This window comes from Rattus rattus, chromosome 2 (genome assembly GCF_011064425.1).
Source record: "Rattus rattus isolate New Zealand chromosome 2, Rrattus_CSIRO_v1, whole genome shotgun sequence".
In the NCBI taxonomy this organism is placed as follows: Eukaryota; Metazoa; Chordata; class Mammalia; order Rodentia; family Muridae; genus Rattus; species Rattus rattus.
Window position 1 is genome coordinate 95,369,901 of NC_046155.1, and position 19,728 is coordinate 95,389,628.

Genomic DNA, 19,728 nt, shown 5'->3' on the forward strand with positions numbered 1-19,728 from the left:
TTACTTCCTCATTTAGAAACTGAGTGCTGAGGGGAACAGCAGCTCCAGGTGTCCTGGGTGTGCCTCACCTGGCCTGGAGTTCCTGGAGCAGGAGCCTTCCACCTGGGTGGGACCAATGGGGCAAACAGAGGCATGTGGTTTGGCTGTATTGATCTTGGCCAGTGGTTCTCAACCTGTGAGTCTGGACCCCTTTGGGATCTGCATCTCAGATACCCTGCATATCATATAGTTATACTATGATTTATAACAGTAGCAAAATCACAGTTATAAGAAAATTATTTTATGGGTGTGGGGTCACCACAATATATGAGGACTATATTAAAGGGTCTCAATGTTAAGGTTGAGAACCACTGGTCCAGGTAGAGTTTCTGTCATACTAAGCTGTGAGGAGAGGTAAACAGGAAGTGATCTCTAATGCAAACACCATAGGCTCGTTCATCGATACTAATTTTCAGTGGATTGTTTTAAGATTTATTTATTTATTATGTATGACTATACTGTAGCTGTCTTCAGTCACACCAGAAGAGGGCATCAGATCTCATTACAGATGGTTGTGAGCCACCATGTGGTTGCTGGGATTTGAACTTAGGACCTCTGGAATAGCAGTCAGTGCTTTTAACCACCAAGCCATCTCTCCAGCCCTGGTGGATTGTTTTAAATAGATCTTTTTTGTTTACTATGTGTTCTTGGAACTGTTTCTAGAGACCTTAATGGTTGTTTTCTTTTGTTTTTAATAACTTACCGGCTTCTCTGAGGAGTAGGTCAGAAGATAGTCTCACAATCATTCAAGAAATAAGGGGAAGGGAAAGGCTATCATTTACTTTCCCCTCTATACTGACCTCAGTTCTCTCACTTACAGAGTGGGAATAATGTTCTAGTTAGAAGTTCTAAGAATTAACTGAATGCACACAGGAAAACTTAATCAAGTAGCATAGCCACGCTGATGATCGCATTTTCTTTTCCCAGCTGTTGTGCTTTCTAAAATAAAAGGATGTCACTTTGATTTTTTTCTCAAACCTTAATGATGGTTCTTAATTGCTTTAACCTCCCTTGTAGTCCACCACCCACCAGAGGCAGTGGAAAAGAAAGGATTTGGGGAAGGAGCAACTCCCTTCTTTGTTGTCTGGAAATCTGCAGTTCAGTTCATAAGTCAGCAGCAGCAGCTCGATCCACTCACAAACACTTCACGGATACACCAGCAGTCCAATCCAGTAGATTTGGGATAGCAAACAGGAATCAGCAGTGGTGGCACTACTTTGCAGAGACAGCCAGGCTTCAGCCTCCACACGAGTCAGCAGGAGGGACCCAGTGGAACACCAAGAGAAGTTCTCAGCTGTGTCCCTCTCAGGGAAGTGGAGATCAGCAAAGACTCTAGACCCACAAGCGTTGCACAGCCAGGCTCAGCCTCCATCACTGTCCATTGAGTCCTATCTATACCCTCCAAAGCCCACGTGTCCTCCATGGGTTTTGCCTCAGCACCTTTGTGTGTCTCAGCAGACTGACTCTGCCAGTCAGCCCAAGTCTGCAAAAGTGGCAGGAAACTGCAGCACGCCACCAGAAGGTTTTGGTGTGTTTTTCTCTGTGGAGTTCCAATAAATGTAGTTCAACTATGTAATGTAACCAAACAATAGTAGTGTTAGCAAAGAATCCTTCATCACGTGTCCTTTCAGGTGCTTGCTTTAGCAGAACATCCTTTCTCCTGTGTCTGGTTCAGTGACGCTTACTTCACGAGTCTGCCTTAGTGTTTCACTTGTCCACTCTAGGAAAACACTCCTTTATGTGTTTGCCCCAGCAAAGGACCATCTGACAAACTGACTCTCCAAAGAACCTTAAAGTTTCTACTTCAAAAAGACATTATTGGACATAGGAATGTTGTGGTTATAACATGTTATGATTATATTTCTATGCCCCATCTCATTTGGGCTCCGCTGATTTCTTTTTGAATTTGTATATATGGGCATTCTGCCTGCCCGTACCCTTGCTGTACGCCTGGTGCCTGAGGAGGACATTAAATCCCTGAATTGGAGTTACAGATGGACATTGGGAAATGATGTCATCTATAAAGTTCACACTTGAGACCACACAGTGGAACGACAGAGATGGTGGTGGTGATGATGATGATTTACTGAGTGGTTTGTTTAACTTTTTACTGATTGTGAGTTTCCCATCCCACTCATTTCTCCCATCTCCTCATGTTTACCCCCTGCCCTTACAACCTGCCCCCCCCCATAAAAACACACACACACACAAAGCATAGAAAACATCTCATCGTGGAAGCTGTAGTGTGTCACGGTGTGCCCCACACTGTACCCCTCCGTCCACACATCCTCACCTGTGAATGTTCACTGCAATGAGTCATTGGTCTGGCTTGAAGTCTCTGGCTTCTGTGACACCATCAATATTGGATCCTCACAGGACTCCGCGGGGTTATCCTGCTGCCTTTGTCTTGGAGATCCTGCAGCTTTAGGTCAACAGGACCAGTGCTTTCATGCACAGGACAGATCACAGATGATGCAGATGTTGGGCTGGACCAACTCAAAGCCCTCGATTCGGGCCTGGGTGGTAGCTGAGCTGATGGCTCACCCGCTCTCCCTTAGCCACACCTCCAGGGCGAGCGTGATGCTGAGTATTCTTATATGCTAACGCAGGGGATTCTGCTCTCATACAAGAATAAACGTGTCGTTTTTATATGTTACTACCAAATAATACTATTTCCAATGCACTGTATCTACTCTCTTCATTAATCAGTAGTTCACACTCTCTTCACAAGAATCCGCCTCAGTCCTCTGAGGGCGATTGCTATTCAGAGCATTGCCACAGGTACTGCAGTACATCGGAGTTATTCTTTACTGGTGGGATTTTAATTATTTCCACTCTTTCACTGTCACCAATAAGCTTCATTGAATACTACTACGTTCTGATTATTTTGCACACATGGATATAGTTATAGCACTGTATTAATTACCTTTATGTTGCTGTTATAAAATACCCTTACAAAAAGCAGTGAAGAAGAGAGGGTTTGGTTAGCTTACATTCCCAGAGGAATGGAGTCCATCCTCATAGGTGAGGCATGGCATGGTGGCCAGGGAGCTGGGTGCTCCTCTTTTTATCCACTCACAGGAAGCAGAAATGGGGATGAGATGGGGTGAGGCTGTGAACCCTTCAAGCCCACCCCAGTGATGCACTTCCTCCAGCAAGACTATACCTCCTAAAGGTTCCAGACCTCCCCGAGTAGCACTACAGCGGGACGAAATGTCTAAATAAGCCTGTGAGGGACTACTCTCATTTAAATCACTGCATACTGTTACAGTAATTGCATATGTTTATGTTTTATGTTTTGATCGACTTTATTTTTATTCAACCCCATGTCCTCAAGCCTCACCATCTGATCTTAAGAGTAGCAGGCTCCTTTTTCTTTTATTTGTCTTGTTCTTCCTCAGACGCTCAGCGGGAAAGCAGACAGTTTACACTCTGAACTCAAACTTCCTTTCCTGTACTGCAAATAGTCGCCAGGTTGAAACCTCTCTCAGGACTGAGCATGGGTGTTCTTGTTAGTGGGTGTTCTGGAATGCAGACAGACCCTAATTCTGAGGAAGATTATTTTTACTGTAGAAGTCCAGCGTGTACCAAGATACACATTTGTAGCAGCTGAAAAACAGAAAGAAACTGGACTTACTGGGAGTGGTTAGGCGGTGGAAGTCTTGTTAATATGCTCAGCACAGTGAAGCGTGGTTCACTGCTGTGTTTCCCTTGGTTTTCATCTCACTTCATTCTATGGTGCCCTCTAAGGACTTGTCAGGACAATCCCTGTAGCACTTCAGCCTGTTTGAGCACAGCTCGATAGGAATCTTTCATGTTCCCTGTTACCAAGTGGAAAATCCTTGGAGACTGCACCACAAGGTTTGTCCTTAGATGCTCAGAATTCTATGTGCTAGGGAGATGGCTTACTTGGTAAATTGCTTGCTACACAAGTGTAAGGACCCGAGCTCAGATCCTCAGCACCCATGTAAAGAATAGATACCTGTAACTCTGGTGATGGAGGCAGGGGATCCTGAGGGCTTCCTGGACATCGAGCCCAACCAAAACAGTGAGCTCCGGGTCCTAAGAGAATAAGGTCTAAAAGTGACTGAGGAAGACCCCTAGTGTCAGCCTCTGGCTTCCACACATGCACAAGCACATGCACACAGACACATAAGTTCACCACACAAGTGGCGGTGGGGGAGAATTCTATACTTTGGAATGATTTCTATAGAATCATTCTGAGCCTGGCAGTGGTGGTGCACACCTTTAATCCTAGCACTTTAATCCCACAGATTAATTCTTTAAGCTCCTCTGAGAGGCAGAGGCAGAGGCAGACAGATCTCTGAGTTTGAGGCAAGCCTGGTCTATGAGTTCCAGGACAGCCAGGACTACACAGAGAAACCTTGTCTAAAGGAAAACAAAACAAAAAATCCTTCTGGGTACCATTGCAGCTCTATGGAAAAACGAGCACTATGGGAGCACCCTGTGATATAAGGACCAGTAACTGTGCTGGAGCCTGAGACCCTGCATCCTAGCACTGATCCTTACCCCAAGCAGGCTGTGTGTGACGTTTGACCTAACACCTAATTTTTCCACTTTAGGCTTTGGTGTCTAAGTCATATATAGCTCGGGTCCTTTCAAATCTTTTTTATATCTGTATCATGTAGGTTAGATTCAGCCTCATGGAGTCTCTCACTGAGATTAAACAACCGCCCCCCACCCCACATTGGAGTGTGGCGCATGCAGATGGGTGATATTCTAAATTTCCTTCGTGGCTTTGAGGAGAAGTCATAGATTGGAATAAACAGGCCAACAGCATGTAGTTTTGACTGCAGACCTTTAGGCTTCTGTGACATGCTGCTGCTTTACCGATTTTATTCTCAACTTTTCCATTCTGGGATTGTGAGGAAACAGGAGTGAGGGCGAGGGGACAAAGGAGAGGACAGGAAAAGCCAAGGGGCTGAATAGCCTGTGAGCTCGGGAGGCTGTGGAGGTTAAGTAAACTTTCCGCCAGGACCGTGTTCTTTTCCAGTGTTAGCTGCTGCTGCTGCTGCTGCTGCTGCTGGCGGCTTCTCCTGCACTTTACGTGGAGACAGCTGACTTGTGTGGGTTTTTCTACTTCATTCCCTTGAGACTGAAACTACTCAGCTATATTTGTTCTGCTGTGAGAACAGATAACTGGGAGGCAGTTCAAAACATTTGTTTAATGTTTTCTTGGAGATCCTTAAAGCAGCAAAGAGCTTTGTACCTTGATTTTTAAAAAAAAGGTCACTGGTTCTACACATCCTAAAATGTTTGGTGAATCTTAGTTTTCTGTTTCTTTGCAACACCATTTTTTATTTTCTAATGGCAGAGTAACCTTGGAAAGTTGTGTTGCTCTAATAACTGTTTTGTGAACAGGTTAAGGTTGGTTGGCCCGTAGAGTAGCATGGGAAGGATTTTAATGTCATTTGTTGCACTGGTTTCATATATACATTCCCAAATGTCTTGTCTAAATAAAATCTGACACCGAGATGTTTAAGGAGATAAAAAGTGGTAGGTATTAATGAGGTAGCTTATATCTGAATCGTGTGGGTGACCAATCATGAGTGAATAACAGTGGGGACCTGGGAGATTGTGGAGAAAGCCTCCCTTATAGAATACTTTGAACTTATTGCAGGACTAACTCTTCCTACAAATTGATAATTTTTTTTTTTGAGGAAGCATTATCATAGTCCAATAGTAGAAAGGGCTTGAGACATTTCCTATGACAGTGTGGCTTCTGGATCCCTCCTTGAAGACCTACCCAAGGCTCTTGAGCTGGTCTTTTCCTGAAATACACTTGTGGCTTGCCTGGTGTCTTTGGTTTCTTGTTCTGGTTTTTGCTTTTATTAGAGATTTCCATGTAAGAAAATACATCATGAATATTTCTCCCTACTGATAAAGACCTTCCATTGTTGGGGGTCCATGATTTCAGGGATGTGTGTATGACACTGGGGACAGGCTTTGAAGTTTCAGAAACTCATAGCGTTCCTAGTCAGTCCCCTTATTTGCCTGCTTGCATGTGTCTCCCCTCCCCCACTTGCTATGCATTCAGTGTAAGCTCTCAGGCACTGTTCCCATGCCATTCCTGCCACCACGCTCCCCGACATGATGGCCATGGATCCTAACCCTCTGAAGCAGTGAGCCCTAAGTGCAGTTGCCTTGGTCATGGAATCTGAGCACAGCTATAGAAAAGTAACTAAGACAAGTCTCTTGTAGTTCAAGCTGGCTTAGCACCCACCCTGAGCCAAGATTGACCTTACACTCCTATTTCTTAACTTTCCTAGCTGGGGTTATAGGCATGAGCCACCATGCCCAGCCCATCACAGTCTCAGGGGGCTGTGATTGCACAGTAGTCTTTTGTTGACTAAAACTTAATTGTGAGGTACATGACTTAGCCGAAACAGTCAATATGAAGCCTTTTTAGACTGGCTTCATTTAATTGTAGAACTCATCAAAGTTGTCCATCCTTCCTGGAATTGACAGCTCATTTCTTCTCCACGCTGAGTCCCTCTGCATCCCATCCCCTGAGTGCACAACAGCTTCTTTACCTGCTGTAAGATGTCTTACTTGCTTCCTAGTTTTGGCAGCTATGAGTAGCATAGCTATAAACATCCATATGCACCCATATACAGTTTTCTTTTTAATACGGACATGATATTTCAGCCCCTGTGGATAAAATACGTAGGGACTGATGCATGGCGGGAGTGTTTGTTTTCTAAGAGACTAAGTGTGTTACAAAGCAGCTGGGCCGTTTTGCCTTCCAGTCAACACTGAGTGAGCCTGCTGTTTCCCGTCCTCTCCAGCATCCAGCGTTGTCACTGCTCTGGATTTTGACCTTTGTCCTAGGTATGTGACGATCTTGATGGGCTCTTCTGGGTGCTTGGCCAGCTTCCTGGTGTGAGTCATTTTCTGTGGATCACATGGCTCAGCCACTCCCACCCTCATCCACTAAAATGAACAGCCCTTAGTGTTTTCAGCCTTCTGTGACCCAGAATTCCTTAGTATACCTGAATAAGCAAGAGTTTAGGGAGAGTTTTGAGACAACACACCAGTTAGTGATGAGTGACTCAAAATGGGCTTCATCAGTATCGACATGCTATTTAAAGAGGTTTTTTTTGGTCTGTTTTTTAAATATTTATTTATTGTGTGTGTGTCCGTGCTTGTAGTCAATTCTGTCCTTCACCTGGTAATATGCAAATATATCTATAATTGAGGTGGAACAAGAATTTAGTTTTCAGTGGCAAGAACATGAAGGAAAATCCCCATGAGGAATACAGTGATTAAAAATGCTTGAGTGAGTAAACATTAAACAAAGTGTAAAATTCTTAAATGAAAACAATGTGGCGGGGTTGGGGACGTGGTCAGGTACTGAGAACACTTTAAGCTGTGAGTGGAGAGGACTCAGACTCAGTTCCCAGCACCACAGAACAGCTCACAATCATCTCTAAGTCCACGTTCAGAGGCTCACTCCCTTATCTGGCCTCCAAGGGCACCAGGCACGCACAGTGCGCATCCATACATGCAGGCAAGTGAGATAACCTGGGAACCTAAGGTAGAACCAAGTACTACTGCTCTAAAAAGACAGGCAGCAATTAAATGACTCCCGATGGCGTGCTGCTGCACTCCGAGAACAGAGCTCTGCTCAGCCATCTCCGAGCTTCCTCCTGCAGCAGATGGGAACAGATACGGAGTCACCTCCACATACTGTGCAAAGAACCAAAGACCTTAAACACGCAGCCCTAAATGGGATGTCCCCATCAAGTCCCTCCTGAGGACCCCGAAACACGCAGCCCTAAATGGGATGTCCCCATCAAGTCCCTCCTGAGGGCTCAGAGAACCCTGAAGAAGAGGAGGCAGAAGGAGTGAACGAGCCGGAGGGGACGGAGGACACCGAGAAAGCCAGGCTCTCTGAATCAGCGTGATCAGAGCTCGCAGGATGCAGAAAGACTGAGGCAGCCTGCGTCGGCCTCCACAGGTCTGCACTGGTTTCTCTCTATTCAAGTTGTGGCAGTGGTTCTCAGCCTGTGGGCCACGAGACCCTTTCATAAGGGTCGAATGTATATCAGATATTTACATTACAATTCATAACAGTAGGAAAATTACAGTTATGAAGTAGTAATAAAAGTAACTTTGTGCTTGGAGGTCACTACAACATGACCAGTATTGAAGGGTCACAGCATTAGGAAGGTTGAGAACCACTGTATTATGGCTTCCAGTTTAGGGTTTGTCTGGGATCTCTGAGTGTGTTAATAAGTGGGTTTCTGTTTCTTGTGCCTTCTCTTGGGCTCCTTTCCTTCTATTTGTTTGTTTTGTCCAATTTCAATTTGTTAATTTTTGTTTTATTTTACTCTATTTTATTATTATCCCTTAGAAACCTGTTTGTTTTCTAATGAAGGACAGAAAGGGAGTGGATATGGGTAGGAGAAGAGGTGGGGAGGAACTGGGAGGAGTAGAGGGAGGGGAACCATAATTAGGGTATATTGTGTGAGGAAAACTCGGGTTCATAAAGGGGGAAATCCGCAGTATGTGTGGAGGTCATAGGGCAGACTTGCCACAGTTCGTGCTCTCCTTCCACCATGTGGGTTCCAAGCATAGAGCTCAAGTCATCAGGCTTAACAGCAGGCATTTTTGCCCACTGAGCCATCCACACAGCCCTATATATGTTCTTAATTTTAGCAAGTTCTGTAGAATTAGCAGTAACAGTTTATACCATGCAAGCATTTCCTACTGGTTTCTGTTTATGAAATAATTCTCTATTGCTTTATAACAAATTATAACATTGGTGGCTTAAAACACCCTGCAGTAATTATCTTATGGTTCTGTAGGTCAGAAGTAATAGCATGGCTGGAAGGTGACAAAGGCCAAAAGAAAGCCTGGCTTCCGCAGGCTGGATCCCATCTAGGAGCTCTCTCCTGAACTCCCCGCTTACCCAGGTCTCAGTGCTTGCATTTGCAGTGCCCAGACTGGTTTCTTAAAGCTCTCTCCCAGGTTGCCCTAAGTTGCTAGAGACTGATCTCAGACCCTTTCATGTGTCCCCGCTCCCTCTCCGAGCAGCAGCAGCATGTCACATCCTGCTGACAGATCTCTGACCTCTGAAGCAAGCAGGGAATACTTCAGACTTTTAGAGTGCCCGTGTGAGTAGGTTAGATAGAGCCTCATAAACTCTGGATCGTGAAGCTGTTTGATATGGAACTTTAATTGAATTTGTAAGATCTGATATGGAACTTTAATTGAATTTTGTAAGATCAATTTACACCAGTAACTGGTTTTTGAAAGTAGCCATGGTCTGGGAATCACGGGACACGTCTTTGTGTCCCGTCTGCCACGCTGAATTTCACCTGTCCTTGATCTTACATACCCGCCCACTTGTAGCAGTCCAGTGTTGCCTAGTGTTCTTAGCATGCCTTCTTATAATTTGGTGTCTTAAATTTCTTGATCAGTTTTGAGAACTTGTACACATGTATCTTAGCCATTTAACCACGCTTTTATGTAATCTACTCGTCTATGTAAGGAGCAGATTGTTTTCTTGTTTCCTTGGCAGAAGATGTTCTTTGTATTCTGCCCATTAATAACTTACTAATTTTAAAGATTTGTTTTTATTTTTTTTATTAATGTGTATGTGTGTAGATCTGTGTGAATATATGCCATGTGTGCACCTGGTGCCCACAGAGGCCAGAAGAGGACATCGGATACCCTGGAAACTGAAGTTACAGATGGTTTTGAACTGTCTGATATTAGTTCTGGAAACCAAACACAGGTCCTTTGGAAGAACAATAATCTATCATAACCATTAAGCCATCTCTCTACTGCTAGCATGATTGATTTTACGTGCTGCAAATACTTTTTCTTAATACATCATTCTTCTGTTAGCCTTGTCTGTCTTTGCTTTATTGAACAAAATTCCTTACCTTTAATGTTCTCCAATTCATCTATCAGTATTTCAGTTACAAGTACCAGGTGTTTAAAATTACAAATTTAAGATTACTACCTTAACCCTAACATTAACCCCCCAAGTCCCAGGGTGGTAGTTTTTGAACTAGAAAGGTTCAGACTTACTTTGTTTTTACTCTTGAGGTAATTCATACCTCGCTTTATTTCCCAGGCCCCCTGAACTCGTGGGTGCCAGCCATTCTCTTGCCTCAGCCCTGGGTAGCTGAAAAGCTGTGTGCTCCTGTACCTCGTAGATGAGTTCATGAGTTCACTCTCCACATGTGCTTATCTAATTGAGCCAAAGTTAATTTAACGCAAATATGTATGTGGAGGGGCTTGCATACTGGTATCCTGTGTGAGGAAGTCAGAGGACAGTGTTAATTTTCTCTTTCAGTCATGTGAGCCCTGAAGATCAAACCAGGTTGTCAGGTCTGGAGCAGGCACCTTTACCCAATGAGCCGTCTCCATGAGCCCAGAATTAGCTGTTTCTCTGTGCATCACAGCCATGTCTGGTGCCCTTGGAGGCTAGAAGAGGGTATCAGATCCCCTGTCACTGGAGTTGGGCATGGTTGTGAGCCACTATGTGGGTGTGGGGCACTGAACTCAGCTTCTCTAGAAACATAGGCAGTTCTCTTAAGCACTGAGCTGACCTCTGCAACTCCATGTGTGTTATTTTAAATGTGTCTTATTTTACTTTGCATAGTGTTTCCAAGGTTCATCTCTATTTTAATATAAAAGCATATACTTAAACATATGTAGGTATATGCTTTCTTATGCTATTTTGCACATATCATATTTGTTTATGTGTTTTGCACATATCACATTTGTTTATCTATTTTTGCATTGATGGATATTAACATTGTGTTCCCCCTTTGGCTGTTGTGAACATTTTTGTTCACATATTGTTAAGAACATTTGTACATAAGTATTCCTTTATTTATTGAACTACAAAGTTAATACTTTTGAGACATGCCCCATAGGAATACAAGAAACTTGGAGGGATGAGTGACTCCTTACCCTCTGAAGTAGCCTGGGGCCAAAGGGCTACCTGCCTGGACAGATGCGCAGAAAGGACCCTGTGACTCAGAGAAAAGGGGTGTTCCTGGTACTTCCAGAGGGTGCCTGATGGGACAGGCTCCTTGAACACAGGCAAGCGGCAAGAGGGCTGGTCTTGGCTGGTCTTGAGCCTGCGTGGCTGCCTGGGTTCCTGCTTCCTTCGCCTTCCCTCTCTCTGCATCTACTGCATGTACTTAGATCCTCTGCTCCTTCATTTCCTTCTGGACAAAGTTACTTCAGGTCATGGCCACAGCTGCAGTCCCAGCCCGCCTCAGTTGTGTCCTTTCATTCTGTCTCCAAGTATTTATTTTAAAACCTCATTTTAATTCTTACTAATGCATACCTAGAAGTACAGTTCCTGGATAATTATATTTTAAAATAAGAAACCACTAAACTCCTTTCCCTTGATAAATGTGTTATTTTTCATTTCTGTTTTAATGTTTTGGTTTTTTGTTTGTTTTGGTTTTGATATTGGTTCTGTTTTCTATTGTGAGCAGTGAAAATTGTATCACTCTCTCCTGTAAAGTCTTCTCAGCTTGTTTTTATAGCCTGCTGAAGACTACCTTGGATATTGGTCCACTCATTCTCCTGCTAACTGAATTCTTCCGTTTTTAAGTTGCCATTTTCTTGCTTGAGCGTCCAGTTGGTTGTTATAAACTTCCGGCTGTTCACAGTTGTCCCAACCCAGTGGGAGAGGGTAGGCCTGTGGTGTATTTCCTTCTGTGCTGCCTGGGGGGACCTGCGCAGTTTGGTTTGGTTTTGGCAGTGTCATCAGGTGAGACGGTGGAGGCAGCGGAGGTGAGGAAGGAAGGGACAGATGTTGAGACCCCTCTGGCTGAGCTCACATGATAGGGAAGATTGCTCACAGGAGAGTGACCACTGTGACTGGGGGCGAGACAGGTGTCGCCAACCCAGTCACCTCCTGTTTCCTTTTTACTTCCCTTTCCTCCCCCGGGCGTCTTTAGCACAGCCATCAGTGTTCCCAGTCTCTGTGGTCTTGTTCTCTCTGGCTTCAGAGGTCTCCACCCTTCTCTGCACTGGATGACAGCTGCATCTTCAGCCCCCAGGCCTTCCGCATACACATACTTTGTGGACATCACTTAGGATGTCTGTCTGTCTTCCTTCCTTTCTCCTCCTCCCCTCTTTCTTTCTTGTTTTTTGTTTATTTGAGGCATGGTTTTTCTGTAACAACTCTGGCTGTCCTGGAACTTGTTCTATAGACCAGGCTGGCCTCGAACTCAGAAGTGCTAGAACTAAAAGCATGACCCACCACACCCGGCGGAAATATTTCTTAATGCAAATAGTTCACAATGATTTTTTAATACTATGAAATAAAAGTTTATAGACATTATAACTCAATACACACAGAAGTATAAAAACCAGTGTAATAATTTAATTGTAATATAAGGGTAAATGAACTATCTTACAATGCATGCATTTCATCCTACAATGCTTATACATTGGAAGATGGTGAAGTAGGATTATGTTTGCAGCCACTTGAATAAATCAGATAGATGTAAGTCTAAAAATTTTTTGTCCAACTGCTAATAAAATGAAACACTGAAAAATGCTCATAATCACCAGAAAACTCTTAAACCTGATAAGCGCTTGTAGCAAAGTGGTTATCAACATACAAAAACATAGGAACTTTTCTGTGTCCCAGTAATGAGCATGCTAAGCAAGAAATCAAGAAAGCAATACCATTTACAATAACCTCAATAGAGACCAAACGCCTAAGAATAAACCCAAGGAAGGAGTTGGAAGCCCTCTGCACTGAGAACTAAACACTGACGCAAGCACAAGAAGATGAACCACTGCCCATGCCTATAGACTGGGGAGAATTCATGTGACCAGAATCACTGTACAGATCAAATGCAGTTCCCCCATCAGAATTCCAGTGTCATCATTCAAAGTGGGAGAAACAAATCCTTAAACTTATGTAGAAGCATAAACACTCCAAATAGTCTGAGCACCCAGGAGGCAGAGGCAGGCAGGTCTCTGAGTCTGCAGCCAGCCTGGTCTACACAGTGAGCTCCAGGACAGCCAGGGCTGCACAGAGAAACCATGTCTCGAAAGCCAAAACAAAAACAAAATCCTCCAAGTCACCAAAACAAAAGAGTTCTGAGAAAAGGGTGGTGCCATGAACACACATGTGAGTGGTTTTTATGTTTGGGAATATTGTGAGGTGGTGGAGAATGTAGACATTTAATCAGACAGTTAAAATGCATTTGCAGAGTTTAAATCTTGAAGAGGCCATGAATACAGGGACTGGCAATAATTTTGTCCATAAGTTTACAGGAGTCTAAAATAGGGGGCTAGCAAGACGCTGGAGAGCACTGGCTGCTCCTCCAGAGGACACAGGCTTGGCTCTCAGCACCACCTAGCAGCTCACACCCGTATGTAAGTCCCGCTCTAGGGGATGCAACACTCTCTTCTGGCTTCTGTGGGCACCAGGCAAGCACTCACTACACTTACATAATCGCAGGCAAAATGGTCACACAGGTAAAATAAAAATAAATAAATCTTTTTAAAAACTATAGTAGAAGTACAGTTAATATTTTAATAATACGACATGTTCTGGAAGCTACTCCCTGAGAAAATTAGGTCTTAATTGTAGCTCAAATTTAGAGATCATGTGAATTGTCATATTTAATGTTTTAATTCATAATCTGTTGCCTTGGTTTACCCTTAATCAGAATTACATTTTAGGGGAAAATTCATGAAAATTTCTATGTCCTGCACTTACTGTGTTTTGAAATTTCATGGTAAGCTCCTTGGCTGTTAGAACTGTCTACATATGTATGCTCTGTTTTAAAGCATATGAACTCCTTTTATTTTACTGAGAAGGAACAGTCCTTACATCTAACTGCAATTTTTTTTAGCTATGGGTCATGTGTGGTTGTGAAAAGCAAAATAAAATCCATAATAGCTTTTTGTGGCTTGTGTTTTTATTTACAGCCTTCAAGCAAAATAAAGGTACCCGAGGAGAATTTCTTTGATGTTCCTGCTTTCTTAACTGTCTCAGGACAACTTCACCTAGAAGTGATGTCAGGGTACAGAATTTTATTTTTCTATTTATGCTGATTGTGATTTGGGGCAGAATGAAACAGTGTTCTCAAACATAAAAAGGTGAAAATATTCTATCACTAGTCTACGAAGTCTATTTAATGGACAGTTTGAAAATGTGCAAAGGAGGGGCAAGAAAGATGTTTGAGTGGTTAAAAAGAGCACTTGTTTTTAAAGTAGACCTGGGTTTGGTTCCCAGCACCACATGGTGGCTCACAACTGTCTGTAACTCCAGTTGCAGGGGATCTGTCATTCCCTTCTGACTTCTGAGGGCATCAGGCATGTACATAGACACACATGCAGGCAAAACCCTCTCACACATAAGATAAATATAAGAAGACAAGGAAAAAGAAACATCTAAATGTTTTCCAAGTAAAGCCATACTAGTCTAGACTTCTTTTTAGTAAAAGGTGTAACAGCAAAGTGTGAAATTGTAATTTTTTATTCTTAATTATTCTTGCCTAAATCCTAACCATGTAATCAAAATTTCAATACAATTGACCATATGTGTGGAATTAAAGGCTGTACATGGCTTATGTCTGAGTCATATACTAGCTCATTTCACCTGAAAGAAAATAGAGGAAAGTAGGGAACGTTTTTGTTCAGCTGTTGATGTGCATGTGTTCATGCGTGTCTGCATGTCTGTGTATCTGTGTTAGAAGAGGACATTGGATCCCTTTGAAGGAGTTGCAGGCCATTGTGAGCTGCCTGATGTGGGAGCTGGGAACTGAACTCAGGTACTGTGGAAGAGCTGCAGGCACTCATACTCACTGAACCATTTCTCTAAACTATCAGCTGTTAGATTTTAAAAAGAAAGTTAATACACTGCACTGTAGATCCATTAACAAGTCTCAAGTTACATTGAGTAAATTTCTACCACCATCAGACTTTTGGAAAATATCTTGAGCCCAACTTCCCCTTCCTTAAAGAAGAGATTGGACAACAAACTCTGTAGAGTTTAGAGCTGTAATCCTAGCACTTCAGAGATAGTCATCATATCGTCACAGTCTTAACAACCAGCCAATTAAGAACTCCGTGTTAATTACAAGTGGGTTGGTGTCCTAGAGACCAATAAACCTTAACTTCCGGTATTATTTCTTATAACTGAACAAAGTATTGTTATATTTGAGGACAAAATGTACAAATTGATATGTATGTAATACAGAGTATTTTTTTCACAGTAAAGAAACAACAGAACAAGGGTATTCTAAGTGATAGCTTTGCATGGGTCTCTATTCTCATACTTCATCAAACAGATAGTACTTTTTAACTTACTTTTTGCCCTATATTCAAGGTTAGGTAAGCTATACCGAGGCAGTAGCCTGTAATTATAAGATGATGAAAGGAGGACCAGTAGTTCAATGTCAGCCTTACCTATATAGCAGTATACATATATATCTGAGGCCAGCTTGGGCTGTATGATACATTGTCTCAAAACAAACAAAATAGTACTAATTTCTTTACCCTAGATTGGTAGAGGCAAGGTCTCTCTCCCTCAGAAGGATTATGTATGGTATGTAAGCTTATCAAACGCTTGTTCCTATATTATAAAACTGCTACTGTAATAAACATGCCTCTTTCTCAGTATCTATAAAATACACGTGTATAATGTATATATACACAAGTGTATAATGAAACTTGATGAAGGATTAATTTGTGGAATATTAGGTCTTAAATTTATAATATGTATTTCTAATAATATCCTGCAAATGTTCCTAATTTAATATGCATAATTCTAGAACTATGAATATACAATACATCGTGCTTCATGATTTACTCTAGTAAGAATTTTTTTATCATTCCTTCTCTTAGCTTTGTGTTTTATCTAATTTTATTTAAAAGACTGTTAGACAGCATAAGTGTGGTTAAATTTAGAAGGCTAGCATTTTCCACAGAATCTCTGCTAGCCTAATGGGCTCATGACTGTTTCCAAGGTTCTTCATTCTTTAAATAGCTGCTGTTCAGGCATCGTCTCTGGGTGTACAGACAGGTCACAGATGCAGTGCAGTCCCCACCTCCCCCGGCCATTCCTTCACCTTTCATTACTGTGATGCATTTGTCAAAACGAAGAGCACAGCGTTAGCGAGCAGCCATTAAGCAGATTCCACGCTCCGTTTGGGTTCCGCTGGCTTCTCTGTTAATCATATGTCCTTTCCCGGGATTCAGCTGAAGAATCTGAGATGCGGTTGTCCCGTTCCCCAGACTCTCCTTGTCTGTTGCTCTTTCCCATTCTTTGTTTTGCGTGACCCGTAGGATGGAGCCTAATCTTAATTCACCTGATGTTTTCTCCAGATTAGACCCAGATCATGCAGGTTTTTGAAAAGATTAGCACAGAGACGAAGTGCTTTCTCACTGTGTTCTCTGAGAGAGTGTGTCCTATGTGGAGCTGTTGGCTGCACTGTCAGATAAGTACTGATTGTCGGATCTCTTCAGGGAAAATGTACCGCCTTCTTTCTCAACTCTGCTTTATAAGAGAATCCCTAACCCCACCTTCACTTGGGTGAGAGCTTAGGGTGTAGGAAATGAAACTCACCAGGGATATCTAGATATCTGGAATTCTGTACAATAGGTCCATTCATTTTTATTTAGTCTGTCGTTTTCATCAGAGTGGACTCAGGTGCGTCTGTCCTACAGCTTGAGTTAATATTGTTCTCCACTTAGTTTCTAAACTGCTTTAGCTGTGGAAAACTTAGTATAGCGTGAGTCTGCAGTGCCTTTCACGTGTCTGCTATCCCATGAGTTAGTTCTTTTACATCCTGATACTACAGGATGTCTGTTTTCCCTTTAGTTTTTATGCTTTCCACCTTTATTATTATCATCCCTCCCTTGATAAATCTGTAGTGACACATAATCCCTACCTGAGACCCGTAGTTCACATGAGCATTCATTCTTAGTGTTGTACGCTCTGTGCTTTTGACATGTACCCACCATTACACATACAGAATAGCAGCCCTGCCGTGGAAATTCTGGCATCAGTCTGCCTTGTGTCTCTGTAGCTTCCCCATTTCTATACTGCCTCAGACTTGGAGTCATACAGTATGCAGCCTGTCAGAGTGGCTTCTTTTCCTTAGTAGTATGCATTGAGGTTCCTCTCTGTCTTTTCATTACTTGATATCTCATAGGTTCATGGTTACTGAGATGCACAAATATTTATTACATCATAGACTTTGAGCAAGGCATGCATTAAATAAGGAGTTGTATTTGTGGTAGCCATTATGTCCTATTCACAAGAGCAGATGTCAAAGGACTTTGACCTTGATGTGTTGAATGTAATTTAGAGGTAATGTTGTTTTAATGTTTACATGACAGTATATTTTAAAATGACATTCAGTTTTAATTGCTAAGACTTTTATATTTTATATTATACCTTGCTTTTGTATTCTTAAAACCTCAGAAATCCAGTTTTCTTCCCATTATTATAGGCTGCAGTTCATGTTTTCTCTATTGTCTCTGGAGTATCTTTTGTCGTGATGAATATATTATTGAGTGAATTATGTTTAGACAAATCATTAAAATCTAGAAAACTGCATAGTTTCTCTGTCCTATTCCTTTATCAACTCCCAGGTTCTTAGAATCTATTATTGAACTTCCTATGAAAAAGTTGGGACTTTGTGCCCATCTCTTGCAGGGATAATGAAGGACACTACAAGCTAAAAAGTGGTTGAAGATGCTGGGTGTGTTTAGCACAGGGAAGACAGAAGCGGGATGGTTTTATAGGTGCTAAAGCTGGCTTCCTGGCTTTCTATAAGAATACCGTGTTCAGATGAGTAAATTATATATATATATATATATATATTTTTTTTTTCTTTTTCTTATTTCTTTTTTCGGAGCTGAGGACCAAACCCAGGGCCTTGCACTTGCTAGGCAAGCGCTCTACCACTGAGCTAAATCCCCAACCCCTAAATTATATATTTTTAAGAACAACTTTATTGACATATCATAAAGTTCACTCCTTTAGGCTAGGAAACTGGTTCAATCAGTAAAGTATTTGCCATGCAAGTGCAAAGCCCCAAGTTCAATTCCCAGAACCCATGTGTGTTTAAAAGCCAGGGATAGTAGTACATGATTGTAATCCTCACACAAGGCTATCAAAACCAAGTAGGTCCTTGAGGAGTATTCGCTAGCTCTTTACTGAGCTCTAGGGAGAGAGAGATCATCTCGAAAACAACAAAAAATTTAAAACAAACCAACAAAGAAAAAGAAAAAAACAAAAGACCAGTACCTAAGGAGTGATACTCCCTGAGGTTGACTTCTGGCCTCTGGGTATATACATACACAGGTGTGTACACACACACACACGCACACAAACACACAGCCTCCAGTCCATCCTTTGAGGGATGGTAGACATAGAACTTATTGTTCATGAAATACAATGTCTGTTGGTGTTATCCAAAAGCAGCTACCTATTAGTGAACTAGGAGACATTATACTAATTCTTAGTAATTAGGTCCATATGGACAGTGACTATATCTATAAAAAACAAAGCAAATATTGTTACTTCTTTCAATTACTGTCCAAATTGCTCAGGTAGTTTTAATTACTTTTTTAGGAGAAAAAAAATCTGTTTTGTGCTTGAGGAATTTTAGTTAGATTGAGAACACTTTTTGTCATTTTGATTTTTTTCTTACTAGTTTTCCTTAAAAATAGCCATGATTACTCATTTACTCAATAGTGGCTTTAATATTCACATGAGGAGTATGTAATTGTTGGACATCTAGAAGGATATTGAACATGGAGAGGGTTACTAAGATGCTAGGATAACCATGCCAAAAAGACTGGTCCTGTCTCCCAAATAAATGGTCCTGTTAGCCGAAGTAAATGTAGTCAGAGAGAGTTAAACTGGAATTCTGTATTGTTTACATAGTTAATAAGTTTACTGTCTGGGACACCACTTATGATCTATAAAAACCAATAACAATTACCTTTTAGAGCTGTTGTAAGAATTAATTGGGTACTGTAAAGTCATGCGTTTGTCACAGTATGGGCACTGAATTGTTAGGTGCTCCACTGGTGGCAGTGCTGACAGCTGGCACCTCTGGAGGATGGGTCTAGCTAAGATAGTGTGACCAGGAGGAAACAGCGGACAGGTAATTTTCAAGTTGTTTTACAACAGAATTCAATCTAGAGTTCCCAGGAAGCAAGAGAGTTGGAATAGACACTGTGTCTGCCTGGACTTAGAACTCACAAGACAGGTCAGGTTAAACCAGACCAGTGCCTGCAATGAAGGAGTGGATTAAATCATAGAACTTAGATACCTCCAGAGGACCACAGCAGAACTACGACAGCTTTTGAGAACAACAGATTAGACTGTGTATGACTCCAGCTCCAGCGGGATCCAATACTGCTAGCCTCTGCAGATACCAGCTCTTGTGTGCACATAATTAAAAAATAAAAGTAAATCTCTTTTAAAAGCTTGGGATACTATTCTGTTGATATACTGAAATATTTTAAGTGTACCTGATATATGAAAGTGAATTCTTATTTGTCTTTTTCACATAAATATGAATTCCTGTTTATGTTCATTTAAATCTTTTGGTATTTTTTTCAAACTAAAACTTAATTTTTTTCTGTATGCTGTACTTGAATTACCTAAATCTCTGACTTGTCTCTGTATATCTTATTTAGCTGAAA

The 19,728-nt window shown here is 41.9% G+C and overlaps 1 protein-coding gene across 1 annotated transcript in view; it reads left to right on the forward strand.

The window, feature by feature from the left end:
* Positions 1 to 19,728, forward strand: part of Nars2 (asparaginyl-tRNA synthetase 2, mitochondrial) — a 102,761-nt gene that overhangs the window by 29,894 nt on the left and 53,139 nt on the right. Inside the window, exon 6 of the mRNA XM_032892956.1 lies at positions 13,990 to 14,084. Within this exon, the coding sequence (XP_032748847.1) occupies positions 13,990 to 14,084 (95 nt within the window). The remainder of the gene's footprint in view (positions 1 to 13,989; positions 14,085 to 19,728) is intronic.